Source organism: Cherax quadricarinatus, chromosome 53 (assembly GCF_038502225.1).
Source record: "Cherax quadricarinatus isolate ZL_2023a chromosome 53, ASM3850222v1, whole genome shotgun sequence".
Lineage (NCBI taxonomy): Eukaryota > Metazoa > Arthropoda > Malacostraca > Decapoda > Parastacidae > Cherax > Cherax quadricarinatus.
In genome coordinates, this window is record NC_091344.1 from 14,530,932 (window position 1) to 14,544,628 (window position 13,697).

Sequence of the window (13,697 nt, forward strand, 5' to 3'; positions counted from 1 at the left end):
AAAATTCAAAATAGAAAGCAAGAGTAATATCAGAGGGGCCTGGAGACATGACTGATGAATAAAGAAAATGTTATTTTAGAGCCAGGAATGTCTGCCTTGTTCATTCTGGACCTTATTTTGAAATTGTCATATTTTTTAACTCGTGAAATTGGCCAAATTGCAAATTTCTGACCACATTATTGGGTAGTTGAAATCGGTAAATGGGTAGTTTCTTGTACTCAATTGATATAAAAAATGGAGTTCTAAAGAAATAGCTATAAGTTTGGTCGACTGGAACAACAGAATTAGCCGAAAATAGGGCTCAAAGTGGGCGAAATCGCCAATTTGTAAATATCGCCGAGGTCGCTAACTTCGCGAGAGCATAATTCCGTCAGTTTTCCATCAAATTTCGTTTTTTTGGTGTCATTACAATCGGGAAAAGATTCTCTATCATTTCATAAGAAAAAAATAATTTTTTTTTTTTTTAAATTTTGCGACACCAGGAGACACCTCAGGATTGGGGGTTGCGACAGTCAAGGGGTTAAAACAATATAAAAAAATGGTTGTCGAATTTGTTTAACGACGTGGTCTTAGGAACGTAACTCCGTCGTTAAGTGAGGGGAGGCTCTATTATAATCTCTGCTGACTCCTTCAACTCAAAGAAGCCAAAACCATCTTAATATTACAGTACATATGGAATTATAAATGGATACAAAAGAATTCTCAAGTAAGACTTTCTAACCTTAAGAAATGGTAGAACCAGAGGCCATAACAAAAAATACAAGCTGCTGAAAAGATACAAACTATTTTTTTTTTGCAAACAGTGGGAGAACAATGAATTTGTTGATAAGAGATAATTAGCTAAGAAGCAATACAACAAAAGAAGGCAGCTAAGTTGAAGGAAAAAAAAAACTGAGCTGCAATTACAGTGGACCCCCGCATACCGATTTTAATCCGTGCAAGAGGGGTCATTGTTATGCGAAATAATCGGTATGCGAATGAATTTTCCCCATAAGAAATAATGGAAATCAAATTAATCCGTGCAAGACACCCAAAAGTATGAAAAAAAAAATTTTACCACATGAAATATACATTTTCCTACACACAAAGAGAAGGATACATGCACAATAGTAGAGTAGTACATGCACAGTATATATTGTGCATGTACTAGTCTACTAAATGAAGAATAAATGACACTTACCTTTATTGAAGATGCAGCAATGACTGATGAGACACTGTGTCCTGGGAGTGCCTTTTCCTCCTGAGTACTGTAGGTCCTGTTTGGCATTTTCTACCAGAACAGGCCTTATCACACTGTGTATGCCACTACGATTCTTAAATCTCTCAAACCAACCTTTGCTGGCTTTAAATTCACCAATATGAGCACTAGTTCCAGGCATTTTTCCCTGTTCACCTGGGTGTTAGTCGACTTGTGTGGGTTGCATCCTGGGAGACAAGATTAAGGACCCCAATGGAAATAAGTTAGACAGTCTTTGATGACACTGACTTTTTTGGGTTATCCTGGGTGGCAAATCCTCTGGGGTTAATTGTTTCTTGGTATTCTCAATAAGCCACACCAACAACGGTGCTACAGCAGCAGCAGACGATGCTACAGCAGCAGCAGACGATGCTACAGCAGCAGCAGCAGCTGACGGTGGTACAGCAGCAACAGACGATGCTACAGCAACAGCAGACGATGCTACAGCAGCAGCAGACGATGCTACAGCAGCAGCAGCAGCTGACGGTGGTACAGCAGCAACAGACGATGCTACAGCAGCAGCAGACGATGCTACAGCAGCAGCAGACGAAGTTACAGCAGCAGCAGACGATGCTACAGCAGCAGCAGCAGCTGACGGTGGTACAGCAGCAACAGACGATGCTACAGCAGCAGCAGACGATGCTACAGCAGCAAAAGACGATGTTACAGCAGCAGCAGACGATGCTACAGCAGCAGCAGCAGCAGCAGACGATGCTACAGCAGCAGCAGCAGCTGACGGTGGTACAGCAGCAACAGACGATGCTACAGCAGCAGCAGACGATGCTACAGCAGCAGCAGCAGCTGACGGTGGTACAGCAGCAACAGACGATGCTACAGCAGCAGCAGACGATGCTACAGCAGCAACAGATGATGTTACAGCAGCAGCAGACGATGCTACAGCAGCAGCAGCAGCAGCAGCTGACAGTGGTACAGCAGCAACAGACGATGCTACAGCAGCAGCAGACGATGCTACAGCAGCAACAGACGATGTTACAGCAGCAGCAGACGATGCTACAGCAGCAGCAGCAGCAGCAGACGATGCTACAGCAGCAGCAGCAGCAGCTGACAGTGCAGCAGCAGCTGTACCACCAATAGTAGTGATGGTTGATTGGGGTTTATTATACAACCTGGCCAGCTCGGAGACACGCACTCCACTTTCATACTTATCAATGATCTTTTTCTTCATCTCTATTGTAATTCTCACCCTTATTGCTGTAGGGTTGGCACTAGAAGCTTTCTTGGGGCCCATGGTCACTTATTTTCCAGAAAAAGCACCGAAAACACTGTAATAATACGAAATATTCCGATTGTATGCTTGGATGTTACCGCGGAGGCTGGCTGGTAAACAATGCCACCGGCGGAACATGTGAGGCTGGCTGAGGGTGCACATTGGACGCGTCTCGGACGAAAATCGGTGAGCAGGTTTTTAAGCGGTATGCGAGGCAAAATTTTTGCGATTAAAGCAAGCGGTATGCGGATTAATCGTTATGTGATGCCATCGGTATGCGGGGGTCCACTGTACAGTGGACTCCCGGTTAACGATATTTTTTCACTCCATAAGTATGTTCAGGTGCCAGTACTGACCGAATTTATTCCCATAAGGAATATTGTGAAGTAGATTAGTCCATTTCAGACCCCCAAACATACACGTACAAACGCACTTACATAAATACACTTACATAATTGGTCGCATTCGGAGGTAATCGTTATGCGGGGGTCCACTGTATATTATGATGACACACACATATAGTAATCTCCATTTACCTAAGGGAATTATTAAAGTACAGTAAGTTCTCACTGAACATTGTCGATAGGTTCTTGGATATTGCAATTTTAGGTGAAACGATGTATAACGAAACCAACTTTACCATAGGCTAAAGGTATACCTTCCAGGCTAATTGATATAAACTTCAGGGGTACAGTGCACCTTTAGCACTCACTGCAACAGGGTTACATATAGGAATAAATGTTAACACAGCAAAAACAAACTCCCATACAGCAGATGCTGTTCAAAATGGACAAAAAAAATCTGACTGGACAAAGGCTTAACTTGTATGCTTAATGGGGTTACTTATTAAAACAGCCATGAAGCAGACTAAATCCACTATATCAATTGATTATCTGGTCCAGTTTGTATGATCTGAGGTTAGTCTTGGACATATCCATTTTCATTGTTCCTGGGCAGTGGGTCCTGCCAGGGGCTACCTGCACCAGTGTGTTATAGTCTGCATGTGCACTCACACCATCATCATTTCATCTTCAGTTTTCACTTAGGTTTAATGTGTTTTCAATACATAATTTTATTAACCCTTTGACTGTTTTGGTCGTATATACACCTACCATCCGACTTACGACTGAGTTCGGTTCCGAGAAACCGGTCGTAAGTTGAACTTTACTACTGAATATCAACAAAACATTTTTGTAATGACTTTATTTTATTTTTTTATTTTGGTATTTCATGTTTTACTTTACTTTTTATGTTGTTAGTACTGTATTTTATACTGTAAGGTTTAGGATAAACACTGTGTACAACACAAATAGTTGTTTATTTCCCAGAAATTTGGCATAAAAACACGGTCGTAAGTCGAGTGGTCGTAAGTCGAGCAGGTCGTAAGTCGGATGGTAGGTGTATATGTCTTACGAGCCACCATTTTTGACGTACATATACTCATAAATTCTAGTGGCTTCAAATCAAGCAGGAGAAAGCTGGTAGGCCCACATGTGAGAGAACAGGTCTGTGTGGTCAGTGTGCACCATATAAAAAAAATCCTGCAGCACGCAGTGCATAATGAGAAAAAAAAAATCCAACCGTTTTTTTAATTAAAATGCCGACTATGTGGTTTATTTTCTTGTAATATTTATGGTTGTATTCTCACTTTCTTGGTCTCATTTGATAGAATGGAAAACATATTATAGAAATAGAGGTGATTTTGATTGGTTTTACTACGAAAAGAACCTTGAAATGGAGCTCAAAGTAGGGAAAATGTTTGATTTTTGCCGATGTTCAAAAGTAAACAAATGATGTCATTTTCCAATAACTGTTCAAGTAACCATTCTAATATGCAGTCATGAATGGGTTGACATTTTTTATACAATTACAATATTGCAGTAGTCTGCATAACAGTAAATCTTCTATATTTTGTTTGAATAAAAATTAAAAATAGAAAACAAGAGTAATATCAGAGGGGCCTGGAGACATGACTGATGAACAAAGAAAATGTTATTTTAGAGCCAGGAATGTCTGTATTGTTCATTCTGGACCCTATTTTGAAATTGTCATATTTTTTAATTTTCGTGAAACTGGCCAAATTGCAAATTTCTGACCAAGTTATTGGGTAGTTGAAATTGGTAAATGGGAAGTTTCTTGTACTCAATCAATAAAAAAAATGGAGTTCTAAAGAAATAGCTATGAGTTTGGTCAACTGGAACAATGGAATTAGCCAAAAATAGGGCTCAAATTGGGTGAAATCGCCGATTCATAAATATCGCCGAGGTCGCTAACTTCACGAGAGCATAATTTCGTCAGTTTTCCATAAAATTTTGCTCTTTTGGTGTCATTACACTCAGGAAAAGATTCTCTATCATTTCATGAGAATTTTTTTTTTTTTAAAGTTTGCGACACCAGGAGACACCTCAGGATTTGGGGTTGTGACAGTCAAGGGGTTAAACTACCATGTACAGTGTTATTAACAATGACCTCTACAACAAGTGGTGGTACCAAAAAGAACTGCATAACCTTAACTGTTAAACAAAAACTTGAATTAACCCTTTCAGGGTCCCCAGGCCCTCTCCAAGACTTGTTCTCAGGATCACCCAAATTTAAAAAAAAAAAAAAAACATTTTTTCTTATGAAATGATAGAGAATCTTTTCCCGATCATAATGACACCAAAAGTAAGAAATTTGATGGAAAACTCATGGAATTATGCTCTCACGAATTTAGCGGTCTTGACGATGTTTATGCATCGGCGATTTTGCCCACTTTGAGCCCTATTTTCGGCCAATTCCAGTGTACTAGTCGACAAAAATCATAACTATTTTGTTAGAACTCCATTTTTTCTATTGAATGAGTACAAGAAACCACCCATTTACCAATTTCAACTATCCAATACAGTGGTCAGAATTTAGCAATTTTGCCAATTTCACACAAATTTCAAAAGAAGCCAATTTCTGAATAGGGTCCAGAATAAACAAGAAAGACATTCCTGGCACTAAAATAACATTTCCTCTGCTCATTAGTCATGTCCCCACGCCCCTCTTACATTCTTTTGCTTTCCACTTTGAATTTTTATTCTCACAAAAAATAGAAGATTTACTGTTATGCAGACTACTGCATTAGTGTAGAAATGGTATAAATAATATTGGTGCATGTGTGAAAGAATATCAGACTCGCCAGTTGCCGTGTATTGGACGCTTAGCATGATTTGTTTACTTTTGAACTTTGGTAAAAATCGAACATTTCTGCTAATTTGAGCTCAATTTCAAGGTACTTTTCTTTGTAAAACCAGTCAAAATCATCTCAATTTCTGTAGTATGTATTCCATCCTATAAATTGTGACCAGGAAAACTAGAATACAACAATAAATACCATACGAAAATACAGTGCAAAATCACTGTTTTAATCCAAAAACACGGTCAAAGTTTTTTTTTTCTCATGACGCACTGTGTGCTGCAGGATTTTTTATACTGGGCACACTGATCACATAGACCCATTCTTTCATATGTAGGCCTACCAGCTTTCTCTCACTAGATTTGAGGGCGCTAGAATTTAGGCGTACTAGTGTGTCAAAAACCCTAATGCATAAGCTGTACTAGTACGTCCAAAACCCTGAAAGGGTTAATAAGGAAGATGGAGGCTGTCATTTCAGTGGCCCAGGTGTGTGAGGAGTATGGCATAGCCACAGTGCAACATTTGTTGAAGCAAGCTAAAGCTTATATAATATGCTATGAAGTACAATGTAGTTATTCCTAGGAAGTGTGTGAAAATGGCCAAAGTTAAGTTACAAGGATTGAAGCAGCATTGCTCAAGAGTTCTCTGCTGGTGTTACTGCTCATTCTGATGAGCATCAGCATGCCCAATAAATTAAGAGGGTTTCATTCTTTAAACATGTTCCTCATTCTAGGTCTCCCAAACCATCTATCAGCAGGTCTGAGCCCTCTATGTCTCTTCAGCTATCTACATCTGCTAAAACATCTACACTTCCCTATCATCTACCTGTCTGTCGCCCAGACCATCTCTCATGTTACTGCTGGAGCTTTACAGCTCCACTGACTTAAAATAAGCTATTCTGGGTCACCACTAGACCACATGGGAATACTGTACTGTAATGTACATCTTTAAACTCACCTATCCACTAGAATTTTTTTTTTTATTATCACACTGGCCGATTCCCACCAAGGCAGGGTGGCCCGAAAAAGAAACGGTAAAGCAAAATTACTGTATGGTACTCTGTTTTGTACTGTGCTGTACTTTTAACCCATTTTCTTTTCAGATTAATTTATAGGTAATACTGTATTGTACTCTAGTTTATTATTAGTATGTCTGGTAGTCCAACAATAGAGCAGACTAAGTATATTTTATTAAGCATCTGTCCAAGTCTGGTAGTCGATCAATTAAGAGGACTACATCTGCTTACTTAAAATGTTCAATAAAGGGCATGCCCTTTCCCTATCACTCCATTTTATCATACCTTTATTGTACTGTATTACAGTGCAGAAATTACTTTTACTCATTAATGAAGTTGAAGAAAGAATAATTAATTTTAACCCTTTCACTGTCAGTGCCGTAGTACTACGGCTTGCAAGCCAGTGTTGGTGCCGTAGTATTACGCCAAAATTCTAGCGGCTTCAAATCTAGTGGGAGAAAGATGGTAGAACTACAAGTAAGAGAATGGGTCTGTGTGGTCAGTGTGCGCAGTATAAAAAGAATCCTGCAGCACACAGTACATAATGGGGGAAAAAAAAACTCCATGTTTTTGGTTTAAAATGCTGACTTTGAGGTGTATTTTTGTATGGTATTTATGGTTGTATTCTCATTTTCTTGGTCTAATACACAGTCTAATACACAGTCACGAATGAGTTGACATTATTTATACAATTACAATAATGCTGTAGTCTACATAACGGTATATCTTCTATTTTTTGTGTGAATGAAAATTCAAAATGGAAAGCAAGAGTAATATAAGAGGGCCTGGAGATGTGACTAATGAACAGAGAAAATGTTATTTTAGTGCCACGAATGTCTGCACTGTTTATTCTGGACCCTATTTTGAAATTGGCATCTTTTGAAATTTGTGTGAAATTGGCCAAATTGCCAATTTCTGACCACTTTATTAGGTAGATTAAATCAGTAAATGGGCAGTTTCTTGTACTCAATCAATAGAACAAATTGAGTTCTAGCCAAATACCCATGAGTTTGGTCAACCAAATAGCTATGAGTTTGGTCAACTGGAACAATGGAATTGGCCGAAAATAGGGCTCAATGTGGGAAAAATTGCTGATGCATATATATCGCCGAGACCGCTAACTTCACGAGAGTGTAATTCCATAAGTTTTCCATCAAATTTCGTACTTTTGGTGTCATTACCATCGAGAAAAGATTCTCTATCATTTCATAAGAAAAAATATTTTTTTTTTTAAATTCTTTGACACTGAGAGCAAGTTTGTGAGCAGGGTTCTCGACAGTGAAAGGATTAAAATAACCCACCTGTCCATTTAGTCTAATATCATGAAGTCTAAGCCATTCTTCCTCCATAGAATCAACAGACATGTGTGTGTCTTCATCTGGGGGCCACAGCAACTGAGGTGATAGTCTAACAGCATCTCCTGCAGCAGCCAGACCCACACATGGATACAACCCTCCGGGTGGCACTCGTACAATAACTGAACCAACCTATAACAAAGATTACCAGTTAATATGCAACATGTTGTCCAACTGTTTATACAGAAAACTAATAGTGTTCTAGAATTGCAGTCATGTCCATTTCACATTATGCACTTTGATATTCCCTACTAAACGTATCATCTAAAATCCCTATACTGGACACAGGAGTAAACATGATGTTCACAGTTTGAGTATACAGAACAGGCATGCCTCATTAATATGATGCATTTCATTTACATTCAAATAAAAATAAAAATTTTTATTTCCTTGCAAGATTGCATTGCAATTATGTAATTACAATAATGGGTTGCAGTGCAAAGAGAGCCACTATCATGCCTTGGCATTATGGTTAGACTAAACATCTGCACATCTGCTTTTATTTATAGTAGACAGTAAGTTTACTCAAATTGCAATCTGGGGAAATTACATTGGGACAAGTTTAAAGTATTTTGTAGGTTTTGTATATCAACAGTAAATATTTAAATTTCAGTAGACCATCATTTAACATGGTAGTTACGTTCCTGAAAATGGAATGTTAGGTAAAACCATGTTATGAATGGCTTTGAAAACCAACAAGTTGAAGAATTGAGATAATTATGCAACATATGGGAATCTTTATTGAAGAAACGTTTTGCCACATAGTGGCTTCATCAGTCTTACACATGGGATCCTGATACAAAGATTTCTTCAAAACTTTTCCAACCTTTGGACGAAGACCTACTTAGACTAGTGGATGGTTCCACTATGACCCCGCCTCCTCCTGCTTCGCCTCACCTGACTACAGTATACAAGCCACTGCTACAGCCCTGTGCTGTACTTTCTACAAGATTGATGGACTGAACACATCGACTCCAGGCTGAGGGACTGATTACATCTTCCTGCTTTATATAAGACTGATGAAGCCACTGTGTGGAAAAACATTTCTTCAATAAAGATTCCCATATGTTGCATAAGTGTCTCAGTTCTAAAACTGTGTTAGATGAACTGAAGAACTTTGGGAAAAAATAGGGTTACATTTCTGGGAGCCCCAAAAAATCCAAGCTTTCTTTCTTTTTTCTTTCAACAAACTGGCCATATGCCACCAAGGTAGGGTGGCCCAAAAAGAAAAACAAAAGTTTCTCTTTTTAATTTTAGTAATGTATGCAGGAGAAGGAGTTACTAGCCCCTTGCTCAAAAAAAAAAAAAAAAAGCCAAACATCTTACAAAAATAAAAGTGAATATGGAGTTGTAGTGCACTGTTGTGATGTATTATGTTATTTTTACTGGTTAAGACTACAAATGTAACAGAAATAATAGTATTTACCTTAAATTGTGGGTGATGGTGTTTGTGGATGATTGTGAAGAGAGTGGAGAGTTATGCTGTGGTCCTACTGGGCTGAGGTGGATGGTAGAGGTTCTGGTACTGAAGTTGATGGTTGTACTGGAGTGTATAACTTTAAAGTCATTCAGTCAGTCAAGACATTCAGTCAAGTAAGTCATTCAGTCAAGTCAGTAAGTCATTCTTATGTGTACAAAGTAACACTTCATTTTAGTTATCTCTTGCGTAATATTTTGTCTCCTTCGTTAATTCTAAGACTTAAATGCTTATACCTTTTCTTGCCACTTTCAGCAACACTGGTATGCCTACTGGGTGTCATGATTGCTTGGCAGATACAAGATATAATAATTAAAAGATCAAAACACAATTCACAAACACAGCTAGCTTGTAGCAGAGAAAGACTGGACACGTATGAAATATGAATGCTGGGATCGTGGGGTGGTGTTGGGGGGTGGCAGGGGATGGTGGGAGGTCTCCCCGGCTGATCCACAACAAGGCAGCCGCTTGAGGAAGAGGGAATTTTTTTTCCTTCCCACAAACTGAATCCCGTTAAATTAATTTTATGACGTGTTACATAAAATTGTGCCGCAATTCTTCAATTGTGCTATGCCCGAATCGTGCCAAATAAACTCGTGCTAAATGACGGTCTACTGTATATTATGGGAATATAACACTGTGAGTTGTTGAAAGTAGTTTACAGTATGAGAATGCTACAATTGGATAGGTAGGTATTTATGCTGCAATGTAGTAGTACAATATTAAGTAATTTATGAACTTTGGGCATCTAGTTTTGAAGTTTTCAGATTTAGGTAACTGGGAGATTTTTTGGTAAAGTTAAATATTGAGTACTGTGTATGTATTTAGTTTAGGGTGGGTAGGTGGTTTTTGAGAAGAGTCTAAAACTGATGTTCAGACCAGGTTACTTTAGTATTTACTGGTAGCACTTGCCTTGCTCTTAAGATGGGTTTTGGGAATTTTCATTTTTTTATTTATTCTCCCTTTTGCATCAGTTTTTTTTTAGGCCTAGTGCTATTGTGCACTTAATAAACAATAGTGTAAACATGTTTTTAGGCTTTTATGTGCACTGGAAGTGAAAAAAGGCTGTGAATCACTTTCAGGCGATATTCACTTTACAGCCGTGGTCTAAAACTTAACCAGCAGTATTAGTGAGGTATACTGGTACTTTTTTTTTAAGGCGTCGGGTGTTTCTCTCTGAGGCAGGGTGACCCAAAAAGAAAGAAAAAACTTTCATCACCATTCAACACTTTCACCATCACTCATACATAATCACTGTCTTTGCAGAGGTGCTCAGATACGACAGTTTAGATGTCCTTCCAAACTGCCAATATCCCAAACCCCTCCTTTAAATTGCAGGCACTGTACTTTCCATTTCCAAGACTCAAGCCCAACTAACAAGTTTCCCTGAAGTCCTTCACAAAACATTACCCTGTTCACACTCCAACAGCTCATCAGGTCCTGAAAACAATTCATCTCCATTCACTCCTATCTAACACGCTCACATACACTTGCTGGAAGTCCAAGTCCCTCACCCACAAAATCTCCTTTACCCCCTCCCTCCAACCTTTTCGAGGACAACCCCTACCCTGCCTTCCTTCCCCTACAGATTTATAATCTCTCCAAGTCATTCTACTTTGTTCCATTCTCTCTAAATGACCAAACCACCTCAACAACCCCTCTTCAGCCCTCTTTGCTAATACTTTTAGTAAACAACCACTGGAATACAAAGAGGTCTCTTTTAGACTCCATGACAAGGCATCAATAAGTAACTTCATAACAGATCTAGGTACGACTGACTGGCCTACAGAATTTTCCGAGGCTAATGGTATTGATGATTGGATAGACATATTTCTAAACAGACTACTTAGGCTATATAACAAACATTGTCCCATAAAAATGAAATGGATTACGAATAAACAGCTAGGTTGCCCATGGCTAACCAACAGCATACTAAGATCCATTGATAAGAAACATCAGTATGAAAAACAATACAGACAGGGCTTAATAAACAGAGTTATTGTCAAACAATATGCATCATTTCTCACCAACTTAATAGGAAAGGCTAAGCAATTGTACTACTCCGGTAGATTCACCAAAACAAGAGGAGATATAAAAAAGACCTGGAAGACACTCTCTCATATTCTAGGCACCATAAACTAAAAAGAAATAGGGATACGTATTGTCCTAACTAAACCAAATGAAGCCCAACAACAACCTATTGATACAGCTAACAAAATAAATGACTTTTTTTCAACCACAGAATCAAATCTTGCCAGTAAAATCCCAGGTACCAATGCCCGAGCATGCAATTACTTAGATGGGAATTTCCCCAACCTCCTCGTATCTCGCACCAACCGAGCCCACAGAAGTCACTGCGATTATTAAAACACTTAAAAAAATCAGGAAATCTGGCTCAAGAGTCCCCATTATTGTACAAACAAGCAGCTCATGTTCTCTCACCTTCTATTTCATTACTCTTTACAAATCACTAGAAACCAGCACTTTCCCAGCACTACTCAAGATAGCCAGGGTCACACCAATACACAAAGGTGGTGACCCCACAGATGTAAACAACTACAGGCCAATTTCAAATTTACCATTGCTACCCAAAATCTTCAAGAAGCTTATACACAAGAGATTATATTCCTTTATAACAGCACAAAGCATCCTCAACCCCTGGCAATTTGGCTTCAGAAAAAACAAAAGCACAAACGACGCAATTGTAAAAATGCTAGACTTGCTTTACACTGCACTTGAAAAGAATGAATTTCCATTAGGACTCTTTATTGACCTATGGAAAGCATTTGATACAGTAGACCACAGCATCCTACTCCACAAACTTGAACATTATGGCATAAGAGGTCATGCATTTACATATTTCAAATCCTACCTAACAAACAGGCAACAATACGTCTCTATTAAGGACACACCCTCATCAATAAGACTATTGGATACTGGAGTACCACAGGGAAGTGTCCTTGGTCCCTTGCTCTTCCTCTTATACATCAATGATCTACCTACTGTTTCACAACACCTTAAGCCTTTGGTGACGATACAACATTTGTCATATCCCACCCTAATCTTGCCTCACTTAACATTATTGTTAGTGAAGAACTAGTAAAAATATCAACCTGGATGACTGCTAATAAACTTGCACTTAATACTGACAAAACCTTCTACATTCTGTTTGGGAACAGAACGGGTGCTGCCTAGCTGAAGTTAACGACTGAGAGCACTCCTACTGCTAGACATAATGAGGGCAAATTCCTGGACCTGCACCTTGACAGCAACCTGAAATTCAACACACATACAAACAACAAAAAAGTATCCAAAACAGTTGGGATTCTCGCCAAGGTAGGGACAGATGAGTGAATAGAATGGTGTGATCAAGGCTGATTATGTTACTATGTACCATAATCAGCCTTGATCACACCATTCTATTCACTCATCTGTCCCTACCTCACCTATGCTATTTGTGCATGGGGATCAACAGCAGCAGCCCACCTAAAGCCGATAATAACCCAACAGAAAGCCGCAGTGAGAATTATCACGCAATCCAATGCAAGACAGCACACACCCCTACTCTTCAAAGATCTAAACCTATTCACCATACAGAACATTCGCACCTACTATTGTGTGATCTACATTGACAGAACCATAAATTCTAATTTTAACCCAAAACAATTTCTTGATAGTTGCAACAGGACCCATAGACATAACACCAGACACAAAAATCTCTACAGCATTCCCAATGTCCAGCTAAACCTATACAAAAATTCGATGTACATAAAACAGCCTAGAATCTGGAACTCCCTGCCTGAAAACTCTAGAACTGGAGACTCAACCACCATTTTCAAAATTACCATTAAAAAACATCTCATCTCCATAACACACCCCATCATTAGCTAACCAAATGAAAACCACCCAATTATCTTTTTTTTTGTATCAAGAACACATCCAAAACAATATAGACTTACCGTTATCTGTAATTCCTCTACAATTTTCACCTACACCCACCCAAAGGACTGTAAACATCCAATTCCTAAATATAGCTATTGCCTATTAAATCTTATGTTAATCTTATTAAATCTTAAAAGTTAATCATAAGTTTGTTGAAGATACTCCTCCAGTATGGCTCTAATAGAAACAATGTATCATGCCAAGACAAACTGAATCCCATTACTAAATCTGCCATTTGTACTAATATTAAATGATTTGACTACCTAACTATTTTAAACCTAAT

General features: G+C 38.7%; 1 protein-coding gene across 4 annotated transcripts in view; it reads right to left on the reverse strand.

Moving 5' to 3' along the window:
* LOC128692327 (SPRY domain-containing protein 3-like) overlaps positions 1–13,697 on the reverse strand; it is a 138,116-nt gene that overhangs the window by 76,657 nt on the left and 47,762 nt on the right. For all 4 annotated transcript variants that reach the window (XM_070096348.1, XM_070096349.1, XM_070096351.1 and 1 more), the window contains exon 6: positions 7,942–8,127. In XM_070096348.1, coding sequence (XP_069952449.1) covers positions 7,942–8,127 — 186 coding nt within the window. The remainder of the gene's footprint in view (positions 1–7,941; positions 8,128–13,697) is intronic.